General features: G+C 39.3%; 1 protein-coding gene across 4 annotated transcripts in view; it reads left to right on the top strand.

Moving 5' to 3' along the window:
• tbc1d22a (TBC1 domain family, member 22a) overlaps nt 1-16591 on the top strand; it is a 165615-nt gene that overhangs the window by 14433 nt on the left and 134591 nt on the right. For all 4 annotated transcript variants that reach the window (XM_078942130.1, XM_078942131.1, XM_078942129.1 and 1 more), the window contains exon 5: nt 3239-3421. In XM_078942130.1, the coding sequence (XP_078798256.1) occupies nt 3239-3421 (183 nt within the window). The remainder of the gene's footprint in view (nt 1-3238; nt 3422-16591) is intronic.

The following is a 16591-nucleotide window of genomic DNA, read 5'->3' as shown; positions in this document are numbered from 1 at the left end:
ACGGAAAAAGATACAATAGTACAAACAATCAGGAACTAAAAATAAAATAAAAATACAAGTTGGAGGAAAAAACTCAAGGAAGATTAAAGAGTAAAAATACATAAAAAAAGGAAGTTCAAACCAAAATAAATTAAACACTGTGTACATGTACAAATCTTCTATAAAAAATGCAAATAAAATAAAATCGTTAAATAAAAATTAAGACAAAATAAAGCAAAAGCAATAGTGAACCATAAAAAGAATAAATGAAAAAAGACTTCTAATAATTAAGAGGACAGAATAATAAAAAAAGGAAAATGAAAAGGTAAATTAAACAGTAAAATATAGGTAGAATATGTACGTGAGAGTGACACATATTAGGTAAATTAGGTCTCTCCTGGGACAAACCTACAGAGTTTTTGTCCCACAGTGCTATTGTGCTTCATATAATAATAAAAATGACAACAAAGTTATGGATAATAATTTCCTTATATGTCAAAAGTAGTTTCCATTGCAGACTCAGCAGGTTTTGCTTCCTCATATCTTTCTTCCTTATACCTTTTATACCAAAACATCAAATACAAAGGAAGGTTCCTCTAACGTCCTAAAGGAGAAGACTGGTTCCTTCTGGTGCCTTTTTTTTTGTTTTTAAATCTCAGTAAAAGCTGAAGGTGTTTTGGTTTCTCCAAAGCATTTTCCCCAGATGCAGTGTTTGTTGTTATCAATTAATTATTTTTGACAAACATTGACAAAAAATGCTTTGCTGACACTATTGTCATGTGTCTGCAAAGCAACACATATTCAAGATATACAGCTGAAATTCAAAGATTACTTCTTTATTTTTTACCGGTATGTTTAAAATATAGATTGGGTCCATCTTTTTTTTTTTTTCCTGACAGTCCACTTTCGGTGATAGTTTGTTGTTGTAAAAAGGACTAGGTGTTACAATCCCTAAAATTTTACCACTTTAACTTCAGAACTTCTTGAGATTGCTGCGAGACATATCATCTGTTGTGTACCTCGACATCTTAGGGTGTTTCTGCCAATTATCACAATACACCCTTTGCTGAGGCAGGCCCCCGCTATAGATTGATCAAGCCTGGGTGTGTGTCTCACTGTTATTTAGTCATGTTTGTCCATGTGATGTCACTTCTCACATGGACAAAGACTTAAATAAACTGTTTATGGCAGGAGAAAGTTTTTCATTTAAGTTCTTGACGGTGTCTGTTTTGTTCTTTCCCCATTATTTTAATTTAATGTGTTGTGTGAGGGGAATCTTACCCTCTTCACCCCCAGGGCTAATTTGAAAAAGACATTTATAATCTCAAAAGGACTTCCCTGGTTAAATAACATTGAATTAAAAATAAACAAATCGCACCTTTTATTTATTATATTTATATTACTATTAATAAAGGTTAACTCATTTGATCTACTTCATAAAGGGCTTTATTGTTCGAGAAACACAAAAGCTTCCATTACAGAGATGCTGCTACGCATCTTAACAATCCATTCCATTTTTTTAAAGTGCAAATTAAACGCTCGGGATCAGATTGTCGTCTTTTTATTCCCACCTTTTAGAAGCCCAAATAGGATATTAAAATAGGCTTGCAGCCAGTTTCTGTAATTGCATGGTTATGTTGGTGCACCACGCTGTTGCTGACAGATTATTCCCTGAACTTCCAGCATACGTCCTGACATTTCAGACTGGATTTGTGGGTTTTGTTTATTTAATCATTTTTGGCACATCTGGAGGAACATGAGGCGCCTAAAGGGCCATGTTGATGGTTTTTTTTTTTTTTACCTCCTGCATCTACAACTGTTCTTTACCTTGATGTTTCATTTAAAACATTGACTGAATATGAGAACTGAACTAACCCCTCCCTCATCACATTCCAAACAGGAGGTACTGGGTGGCTCCAAGAACCCAAAATCCCATTAACTTCTGTTGAAAAATAAACGGCTATTACTCAATCATTATATTTGTCAGAATAACCATTCTTACTCTGCTACCTTTTTTTAATATTCTTGCTAATCCTAACTTTTTTCACATTTCTTCTTTATTACAAGTTATTCGAGTTATAAACTGACCAATCATATGCCTAAATAAATGTGTCTGACGTTTGAAATGTTTTAGATCGCTGCCATTAAAGATCTCTGATTATACTTATTTTTTTCAAAGAAGTAATTTTTTTAAAGTGCTGTATAATGTTTAACGTTTGAAATGTTGTGTGAAAGCCAATGACAAGTGTTCTTTGAGGTGCTTTAAAGTGTTAGGGGTGTGGACTTCCAATAAGCTCACTTCTTATTGGCTAGAGTGGTTGCCATTGAAACAATTACTCGGACTAATCACTGCCTACTGACATCCTCTGGTTCCAGCATGGCAGCCTCTGTTTCACAGAAAAAAATTGGCCACTGAATGAATTAATCTCATTACATTGGAGCCGCAAGTGAGTCATTTTCAATGGGTGACGTCACACTCACTTAGTCCAGTTCTCATATGCAGTCAATTGTGAGCCCAAATATTTTTATTGAGGCATCTTATTGGTCAGTTTATAACTTGAAAACTTTAACTACAGAAAAAAATTTAATAAAAAAATGAGCAAATTAGCAAGAACATGTTAAACATTGGCAGCAGAGCAGGAATGGTCGTTCTGACAAATATAATGACTGAGTAGTAGCTGTTTTTTGGCTTCTTGGAACCAGTGGTTACCGGTAATTCCTGTTTGGAACGCGAGGGCGAGGGGTCACTCATTAAAAGTTCCTATATTTAGTCATGAGGAGCCCTATTGTTGAACTTTCAAAATTTTTGACAGATTTTCTGAGCCCATTTTCAAGTGGTAGGGGGTGTGGGCTTCCAACAAGCTCACTCCCGATTGGCGCCAGTGGTTACCAAATTGATGATTTCTTGTTCCAATGTAGCGACATCTTTACTTAGAATAATGTATTACTGAAGTGGTTTCCTTTTGTAGGTACTGGATTGAAGCCATTTTCTTTGGGTGATGTCACACTCACTCTCATTCTCCTATACAGCCATAGATTTAAAACAAGCAGTCAATGTTTGCTGTCACCTCCATTGATGAATATTTGTTAAGTCTAACAAATATTTTATGCGCTCATATACTAAATATGGGTTCAAATTTTTTAGCTGGTAACTTTTGAATAAATGAGTGCCTCCTCGTTTTAATAACAGATCACTGAGTGGGATGAGTAATTTTAGTAGGTATCATCATCTGTATTCCCCCGTCTAATATTTCACCAGATGCAGCAAGTGAGCATGCGGCCCTCCACAGACAGCGGTCTCTGCCCCACCGGCCCCCCATCATCCCGCTGGTGGCTCGCATGGCTGATCAGAACACATCTGGCACCCTGGCCATGACCGAGAGGGAGGCGTCCCGTCTGGACAAGTTCAAGCAGCTGCTGGCAGGGCCCAACACAGATCTGGGTAAGGAGGCCTGTGCCCTCATTCTACCCCTTATCTATCTGTCTGAGTTAGTGGTCTGAAACGCTTCCACCCCCCTCTCAGAATTTCTCAGTTTCTCTTGTTTTTTTCTTTTCTTTTTTAACGTTGCATGTTCTCTTTCTTGTTTTGGTTTCCTGAACTCTGTTGCGTCTAACTTTCTCTCTAAACTGATGCTTTATTCAACCCATCGGAAAGCTCAACATATATATATCGCCGAATCTTGACTGCAGCGGTGGTGCTGCGCGAGGCGGGCTATATGTTACGTGATGACGTAACAAAGTAACGCTTTTTTGTAAGGAGAAGCGATCCAAATCTGAAAAAAAAACAAGAATTAAGGACTAAAAACTGGTTAATATGTATTGCTTTGGTAAGTGACCATGGTATAAGCGTGTTAATGGCCTTCGAAGTGTGTTATTACTTTTTAACGCACTTTGCGAAAGCAACCATTCAGGCTTGCACGGCGTGCGTTAAAAAGTAATAACGCACACTTCGTCGGGCATTAACCCTTACGTATTTTACAGACATTAAGAGACACTGGATTACGGGGCATTAATGGAAGCAAAAACTGGGAAATAGTGTGATATGACTACTCTATCCCGTATGGCTAGAGTTGCCAAGAGGCAAGCAATTGGTCAGAGGTGTTGAATGGAAGTTTTTACAGTGAACTGTGTTAATCTTCATGTTTAATCAGCCTTTGCAGAGAGAACAACATGACAAATAAGTCAAATTTTACTAACAAGAACTCAAAATTATTCAGTTGTATCAAAACAGTTATACCGGGGCTGGTTTAGCTCGTGCTGGTTTGCGGCGCCTTCTGTCCGTGAAACCAGGGTTCGATTCCAGGCTGCTCCCTATTCCCTTCTCTGCTGCTGTGCCGGTCCCAAGCCCGGTTGGATTGAGAGGGTTGCGTCAGGAAGGGCATCCGGCGTAAAACATTGCCAAGTTACCCATGCAACTCATCCTCGAGGGGAGGGTTGTTTCGCTGTGGCGACCCCTGATGGGAAAAGCCGAAAGTGACAGATCAAAACTGTTATACCATGGGCCGGGTGAATACTCGATTCTGATTGGCTGCTGGAAAAAAGAAATTCCGGTCACATAGCTTAAATGTTCGATATCACTGCATTGGCTTTAGCTTCATCATCTGGACAAAAACAAGCGGTAAGAGGTGAATTTTGGTAAGAGGTGAATTTTCTCTCTGATCTGATGCTTAATTCAACACCATCATGACGATCAGCGTACATATCGCTGTCCTTTGCAGCTGCAGGCGAGGCCCATGCCGGCTGAGCCGGCTAAGCAACACCACCTAGCAAATTGTCTGCTTTTTGTGAAAAAAGCAATCCAAACCAAATAATAAGAATAAAGTTCCACCTGATTAAATATTTCTTTCTTTTAAAAGTAACCATGGTCGGGCTAATGGCCTTCAAAGTCCTCCGCTTCGCGTCGGACGGTTCAGGCTTCCACGGCTTGCGTTAATTTCTGATAATATACACTTCATCGGACATTAACCCTTACATAAAAAACAATACTCCCACCTTTTCTCTTCATCATGTTAAAGCACAACATACATGACTACAGTATCCATAATGCTACAACAACCCATCATGCTATGTAGTCAACAAAAGTCGTCAAATCTTATTTGGGACTGTTGCCTGTATCTATTCATGCTTATGTAGCTTTTGACCATGTTGTGGTGTTTTTCGATTAAATATGTGTGAAATCCTTCACACATCTCTAAAAAAATGTGTTTTTATTGTGCAGTTACAATTTATAAAAGTGTAAATAATTCTCCTACAACCCTAAATGTCTCCTAACCTTGTCCAGTCTTTTCAAAATTTCTATGTAATTGTAATCATATTTTACTTTTATTTATTATTTGAGTGCTATTTTTAAAATAAAGCGGCATTCCAAATGGGAAACACAATCTTAATGATCTACATCTTTACAGCTGTATTGTGTTTGGATATATTTAAATGACGGTTTGGCTTTTTATTTTGTCAAACACATTTTTTAGGACTTTATGGGGAATTCTCTCAGCTTTTAACCCTTTAAGCCTCGAGGGGTTGCTGGCAAAAGCTAAATAACACACACACTTTGATGTACTGTAACCCCTTTGCATTTTGGGCTTTTGTGCTCTAAACCCTTACGTTGATGTGTAGCTACTCAGGTTTTTACGACTTTTTTCTAGACATTACATGTCTGTTTCGTCCACAGTTTGAGCCCTTCGATGGGAATAGTAACCATGTTCTTTGAAGGCCAATTAGAGAGGAAACTAACAAATACAGTGGAAAAGTGATGCTTCTATTGCAAGGCACTCTGAAAATCCACTATCTTTTTGATTCAGTTACATTATCTTAACCAAAATATACCATCCCAGACCTAAAGGTACAGCTTGTCATGTGCATGGTGCACGTTACCTTGAAGCTCATCTTTCTGAGAGGCATGCACTTTTGATTTAATGACCTGATAATTAGGTTTTCTGGAAGGCTTTTCTCATGAAATATTCATGAAGTGGCCTGACTGATTTTGACTTTCATTGATATTGGTATTGACTCGGTACCAATATATCATTTAATTTATTCACAGAAGCTCCTGACATGAGTATTGTGACCCCGGCCTTATATTTAGTTCTTTTAGAGCTGGAAACAGTTGGAAGTGCGAAGTGGGGCACTTTTAACAGGATCAGAAAGAAACAAATGAACCATCAAATTCCGTAAAGTACAAGTATTCCATTGTATATTTGTGAAAAGTATTAAAGACTATTTATAAAATTAGAACGTTTTCAAGAAAAATGCAGAAAAGAACATTACTTTTATTGCAAACTGAGAGTCAAGGAAATGAAAGTTAAATGGTTTGTCCAACCATCAACAACGCTACCACTAGTTTCTTTATTGTTCCCAAAATACCAGTTATTCTGAGAACTTATGCTGCTAGACAGTCTCCTATTGCTCAGATAAATCATGTTAGTGATGGAGTTTTATGTATCGTTACAGCTCTCTAGAAGTGTGGTGTGATTGACAGGAGATCCATCAAAGTTCAAGCAATGATCCGACACAAACATCAATAAATTAATCCAACAGCATTTTAATCAATAGGAGGTCCAAACCTTTTTTGCTTTGCTTTTTTATATTTTTATTTTTTGCTATTGAATTGAATTGGTGGTTGAGTCAAGATAAATGCAAGTGTCCATGTAAAAGGCTTTTATTTCAGAAACTGTCTGCATGCACACCATTCTGAAAAAGGACCAGTAGCAGATGGAACACATTGATTTGTTTCTTGATTTGTAAATGAGAAAAATAAAAGCAGTTAAAATGTACCATATAGTAAGATGTGAATCAAAAAGAAGCAAAGGAAAGATAATATCCGTTATCAATTATTACTGTTGACACTGGTTGACATGCTTAGTTTGTCTAGCCTAACATCACAAAACAATTTCTGTTTCATGTATTGTAAAAACTGAGAAACTGACAAGAATTGTTATTGTTCCTTTAAGAATTTTCCAGAAATGGACTACCATCTCATTACTTTTAGTTTTTTTTCCTTTTAAGGTTGTTGTAACTTACTGATACAAAATCACGTTTAATACATTTAAAAAGAAACTTTTATTTCTAAGTTCTATATCATTTATAAAATACAAAAGTCTATAAAACCATAACATTTCAGTAACCTTACAAGGATGCCATATGCTAGAATAAAACGAAAACACCGGACAGATCTCATAAGTCCAACACCATCAGATATGAAACAGAAATGAGCCATAAGTATGACTATTGCACACTTTTACATTTTGCTTAGGGTTAAAGAGATCACAGTCAGGATCATAGATGAGAAATTCAAATTTTTATTCAAGGTAGAGTTTGCAGTTGAAGATTTATGTAGATTTGTGTCTTTCTAGAAGACACAACATGGAGGAGATTGGGGGACGAAAGTCTACAGCTAATCACGACACTTCACAGAAGTGCTCGGTTTAGGTGTTAAATGATAAAAGAAGGTCCATAAAAGAAAAATAGTTTATTAAATTTGTTCATTTTGAAAATGTTTTCCAAAACTACTGGATCGGGACTCTATATCAACAGATACTCAAAATCAAATGATTCGGAATCGGATCGAGCCCAAAAAACCCCGATCAGGACATCCCTAGCAATGATGAAACAGTCATTTCTCAACGTGGATTAAGAATTGTTTCACGCCTGACGACATCTTCCTCTAATGTTGCCTGATGGGGAACATGCTTGGGAACATTACATCATCCCGAACCTGAATGTAATCTGTGTTTTAAACGCCTTAATGATTTTTCTTGCCTAGGGAAGCAGGTTAAGCTATTCTGCGCGACACTCCAGTGAGTTCCTCTGTGCAATTAAGCTTCAAGTGCTTCACTTCGAGAGGGAACTTTATCCACCAAACTTGGAGGTATGCCGGTTGAATAAAAGTCTGTTCATTTGTATTACTTCCACCACTTAACTGCTACTTTACTTTCCACTGATGGACCACTCAAAGACGAGGAGCAATAGTTAAGATCCCTAACTGCAAACTCTGGATTTGATTAAAGTTGAATGGGCTTCATCAGCACCCTGCCGTACTGTGTGAGAACTTCACGAGCAACACATAGTGGTTCACAAGTCATCAATGTTAGTCAACGGTGTTTGCGGCTGGCTCGGGCAAAGTGTATCTTGTACATCAGCGGAGTGTCTTGAGATGTCAGCCCCCATTAGGCTCTGCCAGGCGTCACATGCTGACTGTCTAAATTTAGTTTAGTCTCAGCGCCATGATTAGATAGCCCAGAACAGGCCAGCCACGCTGCTGGCAGCATGAAAGATGAACTTCATTCACAGGACATAATTAAGTGAGGGATTGGAGGAGGAGGGGTGCTGAGAGGTGATACAGACGGGGGGAAAAGATGGGACTGATAAGATGAAAGTTTAGTGATTGCCGTGGGGAGATTAAGCCATTGCAGTGGGCATGTCATACGCGTTCAAGAACGCGGTACAGGCACATTCTTGAACAGGCTTTCAGTATATGGTGTTCACACTTTCCTACAGTTTCTAGCTCAGGTCTGCCGCCTACAGTTGGAAGAGGCTTTGTGCGAAATGTCGAAGCAGTGCAAATCTTGGTAATCCTGCTCCAGGCTTTTTCTTTCACAGTTCTGTTCTGATAAATGAAAGGCCTGTTGTCATATAATTCCAGCCAGGCACAAACAGCAATTATTGATTCCTCCTCCATGATCAATTTGTAAACCGTTAGCACTTCTGTGAATCAAAAGAGGTGCTATTCATACGTCACTACCAAATGCAAGTCCCTGATTGGTTGAAGTTTGTCCTGGTTTAACTTTCAACATGCGTTCAATTGCCACACGTTTTGTATGTAGAGCTCTAGAACAGTCGTTAAAAACTTGTGTAGCATGAGAGTTTTGAATGTGGAAGCTCAAAATGGGCCTTTATTTGCGTTTACAAAGTGGTGGCTTGAATGTGTGTTGCAGAGACTGGTGTGACTGTAGCATGAAACCCATTGTATATAACTTGATCCAGGGCTTTTGCTGCTCATTTCAAAATGGCTGCTTACATGTTGTTCACCTTTCGGCACATCTCTTCATGGGTTGCCACAGCGAATCAAGTTTCTCTGATTCGCACAGGTTGTTTGTCTGATGCCCTTCTTGACACACAACCCTGTGGGCTGGGGACAGGCCCCAGGAGACCCAGACTTATCTCAAAAACAATTTTGGCTTGAAAAATCTTGCTTATTTCCCAAACTTTAATATTAGAACAACTCGTATATTGTTTTTTTTTTTTTTTTTAAAGACTACTCGCTGTGTTAAGAGAATGCAAAATTAGTTTATAATAATTGGGTAAATAACTCAGGTCAATATTTTTGCGTCATTAATGAAGAAAAAAATGTACCAAATCATCCAGTGTGTCATAATTAATACTATTTAAAGCTCATGAAAAATGATATTGCAATGTTTTTGTGGATTTCATCTAAAAGTTTAAAAATACATCTTAAGTCCCAAAAAAAAAAAAATCAGTCAAATCTTTAATGTAGTTGGCTTTACAGGATAAAAACATCCAAAAATGTAGGAAACTTAACACATTTTCAGAGCTAGCTTATGTTAGGAAACATGCCAAGATGATTCAGTGGATTTCAGGCTTAATTCTTTACATATTTTTTTATTCTGATGCACACACACACCAGCAGACACCGTTGACAGTTATAACGCCCCCTTGAGTAAAAGAAAATTTTGATCGACTGTCTTTGAACTCAACGAACGAGGACCAGAGTGATCCATTAGCCGGTTCCTGACTTGAACTAATTGCACAGTAAGCCATCTTTATGTCTGAGCTGTTTGCAGCGCTTACTATCTCTCGCTGACCTTCCCAAGTAGTCTTTTAATTGGCTTACTGTTCAAAGGTGGAAGCTACCTTCTTCTCAATGCTAAAACCATGAACAGATGAAAGGATTTCTAAACTGACCCTGGATCGACACTGGTCCGTCTATGCTGCATCTCAGTTTCATTGCGCGGGGAGTCCGCTTTACGACCGTCGGTTAGTTTCTGTTGTCTCTGTTGCGTCTCCGGTCGGTCCCCTCTCCCACCTGGCTTCTGGAGGAGTAGTTTTCCAGCCCTGTGTAGAGTACTTCGTCCCGTTCTCTTTGCTCATCCTAAATTTTAGCAATCATGCCCTCTCCTTCCTCACTGAGTCCTGGTTAAAAAAAGGTTAATGGAAAGAAAAAGAAAACTGGCGTTATCCCATGGGCACCTCACCTTAAATATGATATATTTGTAGGAATATTTATTTTGAAAATACAATGAAGGCTTTTATCTTGAAACCTGGACCAGTTTCCCATTTCTCCGGCTTTTTGCAGCAAAATTGACGCGTCAACGGACTGGAACTGGAATGAACCCCTAAGCGTAAAGCTGGCGTTGCATTACAGAGGCAGTGTAAACATTCTGATCTATAAATAAACGTTCTATTTTTTGTATTAACACAACTCAATGGAGACGCACTGCAGACAGACCTGTGGAAGAGAGCCTTGACAGTTGGAGGCTGGGATTTGTGAAGTCAAACTATAGGAAATGTTAAATTTCTTTATACTTCACACTCAGGTATTGGTTAAAAGCAGGTTTAGACAATATGAAAGAGTTCCAAGTTAGTAGAATTGCAATAAATTAATGTAGTTAACCTGTAGAGGGCTTTAAAATAAGAAAACATCATAACGTATAAGTTCCTGTGAAAATTTAGTCAAAACAGCAAAATTAAACTGGGTTTCTATTAGGGCTGCACGATATGAGGAAAACTTGCGATATGCGATATTAGTGATCAATATTGCGATAACGATATATTTGCGGTAAATAAACAAATAGAAAAATAAACAAAAACATCATTCCCATTTCATTGCAACAGTTTAGAAATTATACTCCAAATGACCCTCATTGACATGGGGGACAAACGTCAGGGTGGCTAACCCTGGTCCTCAAGAGCCTCAACCCTGTCTGTTTTCCAATTCTCCCTAGACTGCTCGATAATGATAACCAAAATCAGGTGTGTTCAGTCAATCAGGATGTGAAATCACTTGAGTCAGCCAATCAACAGCAAGCTGGTTAAGGAGAGCTGGAAAACAGGCAGGGTTGAGGCTCTTCAGGACCATGGTTAACATAATAGGCCTCCATCTGATTGGTCAACAATGGGAAGGCGTCCATCTGATTGGTCAAAGCATAAAGGGATTTATTTGATGTGTTAAATGCTTCAAGCTGCTAGAAGATTGTTTTAACACATTTTGGGTTTGCGATTTATTGCAATATTCACCGTCTTTTGCGATATGCATATTGCAGAGCTGGATATTGCGATAACGATAAATTTGCGGTATATTGTGCAGGCCTAGTTTCTATATATTTGGATTGTACACTGTGCAATCCAGTACAATTTTCTTTTTTTCTTGAATTCATTGATATGTTGTATTTTAAAGAATGTAGCATATTCAGAAATTCTATTTTTATTTGAAATAAAACAAAATCAAATAAATGAAAAGGTATTTTTGTAATATTTGGTGCATTGACATGATTTTACAGTGTTTTGTTTTCTGTGTTTAAAGCTTTCATAAGCCATCTGCTCAAGTCATATTTTAAGCACCATTTGCATTTATTTTTATTCCTTTTAATAGATTTCAAGACCAAGAGTTGGCATCTGACATCAAGCAGTTGATATGCTGCTGTTGCTATGGCGATGGTCCCTTGGCCTCTCTTCTTTTCTTCCAATTTATCCTGACTTTCTGTTTCACTTTGCCCTTTTCACTAGTTCCTCAGCTTTGACTTTCTTTCCCCCTCCTTTTTTTTCTCATTCTCCTTATGTGTTCATTATACAAGGCAAAGTCTGCTTCACACATACTCCCACACACGTTTATGAACACATATCCAACATCTGCGGGTCGCCTGCACCATAAATAACACACAAGAACACCAAGGCACTGTTAACCAACATGAAGAAAACAAGAGAAACACGGTCAAATCTGGTCACATGCACGCAGAGGCCGGTTTTCCTCTTGGTTTTCTTGCTGCCCGTCAGTGTGTCTCAACTCTCTGTTGGGGGTGCTGCAGCTCTTTGTTACAGCTCTAGCACTGCAGCGCACTTCTCCCAAACTGCCAGCACCCTCCCCTGCTGCAACACTGGCATGAATGCCTCCTGCTTTGAGCCACAGTTTTTGCCCCACTCTCTGCAGAGCTACAGCCTGCAATCCTGTTACACAGCACTCACCACATGACAGGCTTAGCATCAGTGCTGTTTGCAAAGTTAATAGACACCATCAAAGTATGAAGTGGCGATGTAATTCAATTTAACTTTGTCCTAATGGCTCGCCTTCGAGCGCTGTCTGCGCTTGTGATAATTTCAGCAGTGTTGCTCGGAGGGTATAAGAAGATGATGCAGCATTAGCTGTCGAAGCTTTTTCCTGAAAAATGTCAAAGCCTCAACAAGAAGGTTCCCTTAGAGACGATTCGGATGTCTGTCTTTGTAGCAGGAATGTAAGAACTAATGTACTTTTTTGGTTTTTCTTTTGCACCAACAAATTTTAATTGACATTTTTGTAGTCCTTTCCTAAATATATATATTTAGTGCACATATTTGCAGATTTCTTGTAGCAGTGCCCTAGGTGGTTCTACTACCAGTTATCTTAAGTGTCAGTACATCTAAACGTGTGGCCTTTGAGGGAGATTCATTTACCCGTTCCCTCTTTAATCCGCTTGACTAAGCAGATTTGAATCTTAAGGGGTTTTTTATCTGACAAAAAAAGAAAGGTCTAATTGAGATTTAGTCACATGCACCCGCATGGAGGATCTATCCGTTTGGGTTTCTGGGTTGTCCAGGCCCGTCCAGTCATAGACCAGAGCGCCCACGTCTTACAAAGAGTGTAGGTGTGTCTTGCAGTTTTCTCGATACTTAATGAAAATGGAATTTGCGATTGTGCGGTAAGTCTCTTCTAAAGTATTTGTAAGGCTTAAGTACACTATGTTACCAAAATTATTGGCTCACCTGCCTTCACTAACATATGAACTGAAGTGCCATCCCATTCCTAACCCAGAGAGTTCAATTATGACGTCGGTCCACCTTTTGCAGCTCTTGGAGCTTAAACTCTTCTGGGAAGGCTATCCACAAGGTTGAGGAGTGTGTTTGTAGGATCTTTTGACCATTCTTCCAAAAGCGCATTGGTGAGGTCACACACTTTTGTTGGTGGAGAAGGCCTGGCTCTCAGTCTCTGCTCTAATTCATCCCAAAGGTGTTCTGTTCAGGCCAGTCAAGTTCATCCACACCAGACTCTGTCATCCATGTCTTAATGGACCTTGCTTTGTGCACTGGTCATGTTGGAAAAGGAAGAGGCCTGCTCCAAACTGTTCCCAGTTGCTGTTGTTCCCAAACTCTTTCATTTTGTTCTGATAGAGCTGACGGTTGACTGTGGGGAGGACATTTCACCACTGGATTTGTTGCACAGGTGGCGTCCTATGACAGTTCCACTCTGGATTTCACTGAGCTCCTGAGAGCCGCCCATTCTTTCACAAATGTTTGTAAAGTCAGTCTGCATGCCTGAGTGATGATTTTATACACCTGTGGCCAGGCCAAGTGATTAGGACACCTGATTTTGATCATTTGGATAGGTGAGCCATTACTTTTGGGGAATATAGTATATACTATGAGGTATGGGGGATGCTATTGGATGGTACCCTTGCACTACACCCTATTGGTTAGCAAGGTGCGAGTACTAGCCCGTTACTGATGGTGCGCGATTATCACACCCATGGGGTATGCACATAATACAGGAAAGTGCCCTTAGGACAGCCCTAGAATGCCTACACAAACAATGTATATTTTCTTAATTCCCAACAGTCGGGCTGCACGCAAGGATCCTGCAAGGACCGTGCGCTTATCATGTGAACAGCACTTGCGGGTCCTGTGTGCAGTCTGCAGAATTGGGGGTAGGGGTCAAAAAAAAGAAAAATCTGTTCAACACACCTGCGTCTCACCTATTTCATGCTTACTTTACCCTTTTATGTTGTATAAGTTCTAACCACGCCTGTACACTCATCTCTGTTCAATATCCTCTTAGGGATATCCATCCAGTTTCCTGAGGACATATAATCCTTGTAGTCAAGTTTTTTTTCTTGTCGTTTTAACAAGCTTTAAATGAGTTTATGAGCCGTCTGCTCCCTCCTGGGTGTACTGCTTTGTCCTTTAAATGAGTCGGACTGTTCTAGACTGACAATGCATTCAAGAGTTATAGATGGATGATCTTAACTTTTAAGCACTTGGCATGAATAGGTTTCTTTACTGGTATCTGTTTTCTGCACAGCAATGACCAAATGACTTTGGAAGACCATCCAATGGCATTTTTAGTTTTTTTTTTTGCTTCTACGGTTCATCAGCAAGTTCTTATCAGTGAGTCAAAAATAAAAAAGATTATCCCTTTAGGCTTTAGTGCCACATGGGAGTGTCTACCTGCCAGCTGTGTTTGCAAAGGAAGCGCTTGCTGCATAATGCAGGTCTTCCACAGATGTGCGCGACTCCCCCATGCGTAGAGGTGGCCGTTGTTGCGTACCTTGTGGTGTTTTAGCCCACTGGTTGCGCTCCCTATGAATGATGCTTGAAGAGTGGATGGCTCCGGCCTGCCAACCAACTTCCCTGGCACTCCCATCAGCTCCCTGCTCAGCCAGCACTGACTGACAGCACTTCCTCCTTTTTTGGCTCTCTTTCTGTTCTTCATAGCAACCTTCACAGAAGCGTGCACACGGGCAGGTAGGCTGACTGACAGGCAGGCATGGAGCAAACGTAAATTCACGCTTAGACATGCACACTTACAGTCACCCAAATACACAGCTCCTTATATGAGCCTCACTCAGCCACCTGGCTCCATTGTTTTTGTCAGATCATGAAGTGTGGAGTCCTTTATCTGTGCAAGCAAAATTCTGATCATGGCCCTTATCCTTGTATTTAATGCACAATTGAAACTGAAATCAAAATTTGATATAACTTCATATAACCTTGAAAACATAAAAAAAAAAAAAAAGAACTGTGATGTTTTTCCATTTGAAAAAAATTGAAAACAATCCTAGAATCTCTAAAAGTTTCATTAAACTTAAAACCTTTTGAAATTCCTTTATTTCTCCCTACAGAGTGCACTATTAAAGGTGTTCGCCATTTTGTAGTGCTGTCAAAATCTACAATTCCAAAATCCAGTTCTCTTTATCCAAAACCAGTGTGCATCAATGCACACTATATTGGCAAATATAGACCACAATGCACCTGCTCCTGATTCACAACAATTTCAATAAATAATAAATACATGAAATCCAATTACAAGCATACTTTCTTTGTCTATGTTCTCCATCATGAGAAAAACACCAAAACAAAGGACTATAAAAAACAAAAACAAGGACTATAAAAATACCTTTAAGTTAATAAAGAACAGCTGCTTTGTGCCAATATCAATGAACACTTTGTTGCACATGCAAAACTTAACATTAGTAAACTTTTAGTTGGTAAAGTGTTAATTATCGGCGCAAAGTTCCTTTTCTCGTGACATAATCAGCTGATTTGCATCAATCGCATACCGTAAATATTTCACTACTTTAAAGTTTTGCGTATCTGCGTCATGCAACTTTTGTTCCGCTTTAGAATCTGCTAGAATACGTTAATTGCATAAGCAGTTTGAGTTTTGGTAGTCGAAAAAATTTCAACATTGGAGCTAAAGCTCTGCTGTTAAAGGGCTAAACTGTCTCTGGATCTTTATTCCTTGACATTCTCCCTTTTTTTAAGACAGGAAAAGCATTTTTTTTTAAAGAACAAAAAACCTTTTCCTGTCAGAAATCTTTATACTGTTCCAGCAGAGTCAGACAGATTGTAACTTAAGCCCATTTGATTTTGAATGAAATTGTCATGGTTGCTACAGAAGCGGAAGATCTTACTTCCTTTGAAATGCTCGACCTTTGCAAATGTGCTCTGTAGTCAACTGTTAAGGAAATGGTTTTGTGACCCACATGCAAGTGGTTCAAATCCCCACGCTTGCTCGTAAAAATCTGGGCCAGACATTCAAATAAGACAGTGTCTCCTCTTTCAGCAGTTCCAGTTTAGGTGGCCTTTATCGAAGCATCCAACCACATCTGCTTCACTGGAGCTGCTGCTGGCAAAAAGCACGGTAGCGACTACACTGGGGGACTCCATGTTGTGTTCATTTGATGTGACCTTTACGTCCCCCTTCCAGCTACTCTCAGGGCACTCTTCCATTGGTTATCTTGGCTGGTTATCTATATTTTAATGACAAACAAACACTAATAGTTAGTTTTTTTACTCAGTTAGTCCCCCCCCACTCCAAATGTCACTGCACCTTCTCTCCATCGGATGGTCCCACATCAGAGCAGCTGTTGTGGGTGTTTGACATCAGGTACATGGTGTTTTAATCACCCCCCTGTGGTCGTCCTGCTTCACTCCAGCCAAGACAAAGTGCACCTCTGTAAGTTCATGCATAATGGAATACAGTCACAGAGAAAAATAAAAAAAAGAAAAAGCTTGCAGCATTTGCCCTTGAGTTGAACATTGCTGTTGGTACAAGTGTTTTTCATGCCAGAGAGGAGCACTTTCCTACAGGGTTGAATCGTTCTCTCCTGACCGAGTCCCCTGAGAT

The sequence above is a fragment of the Oryzias latipes genome, chromosome 23 (genome assembly GCF_053564925.1).
Source record: "Oryzias latipes strain Hd-rR chromosome 23, Olatipes_Hd-rR_3.1".
Taxonomy (NCBI): Eukaryota; Metazoa; Chordata; class Actinopteri; order Beloniformes; family Adrianichthyidae; genus Oryzias; species Oryzias latipes.
This window is presented reverse-complemented; position numbering and strand designations above follow the sequence as displayed.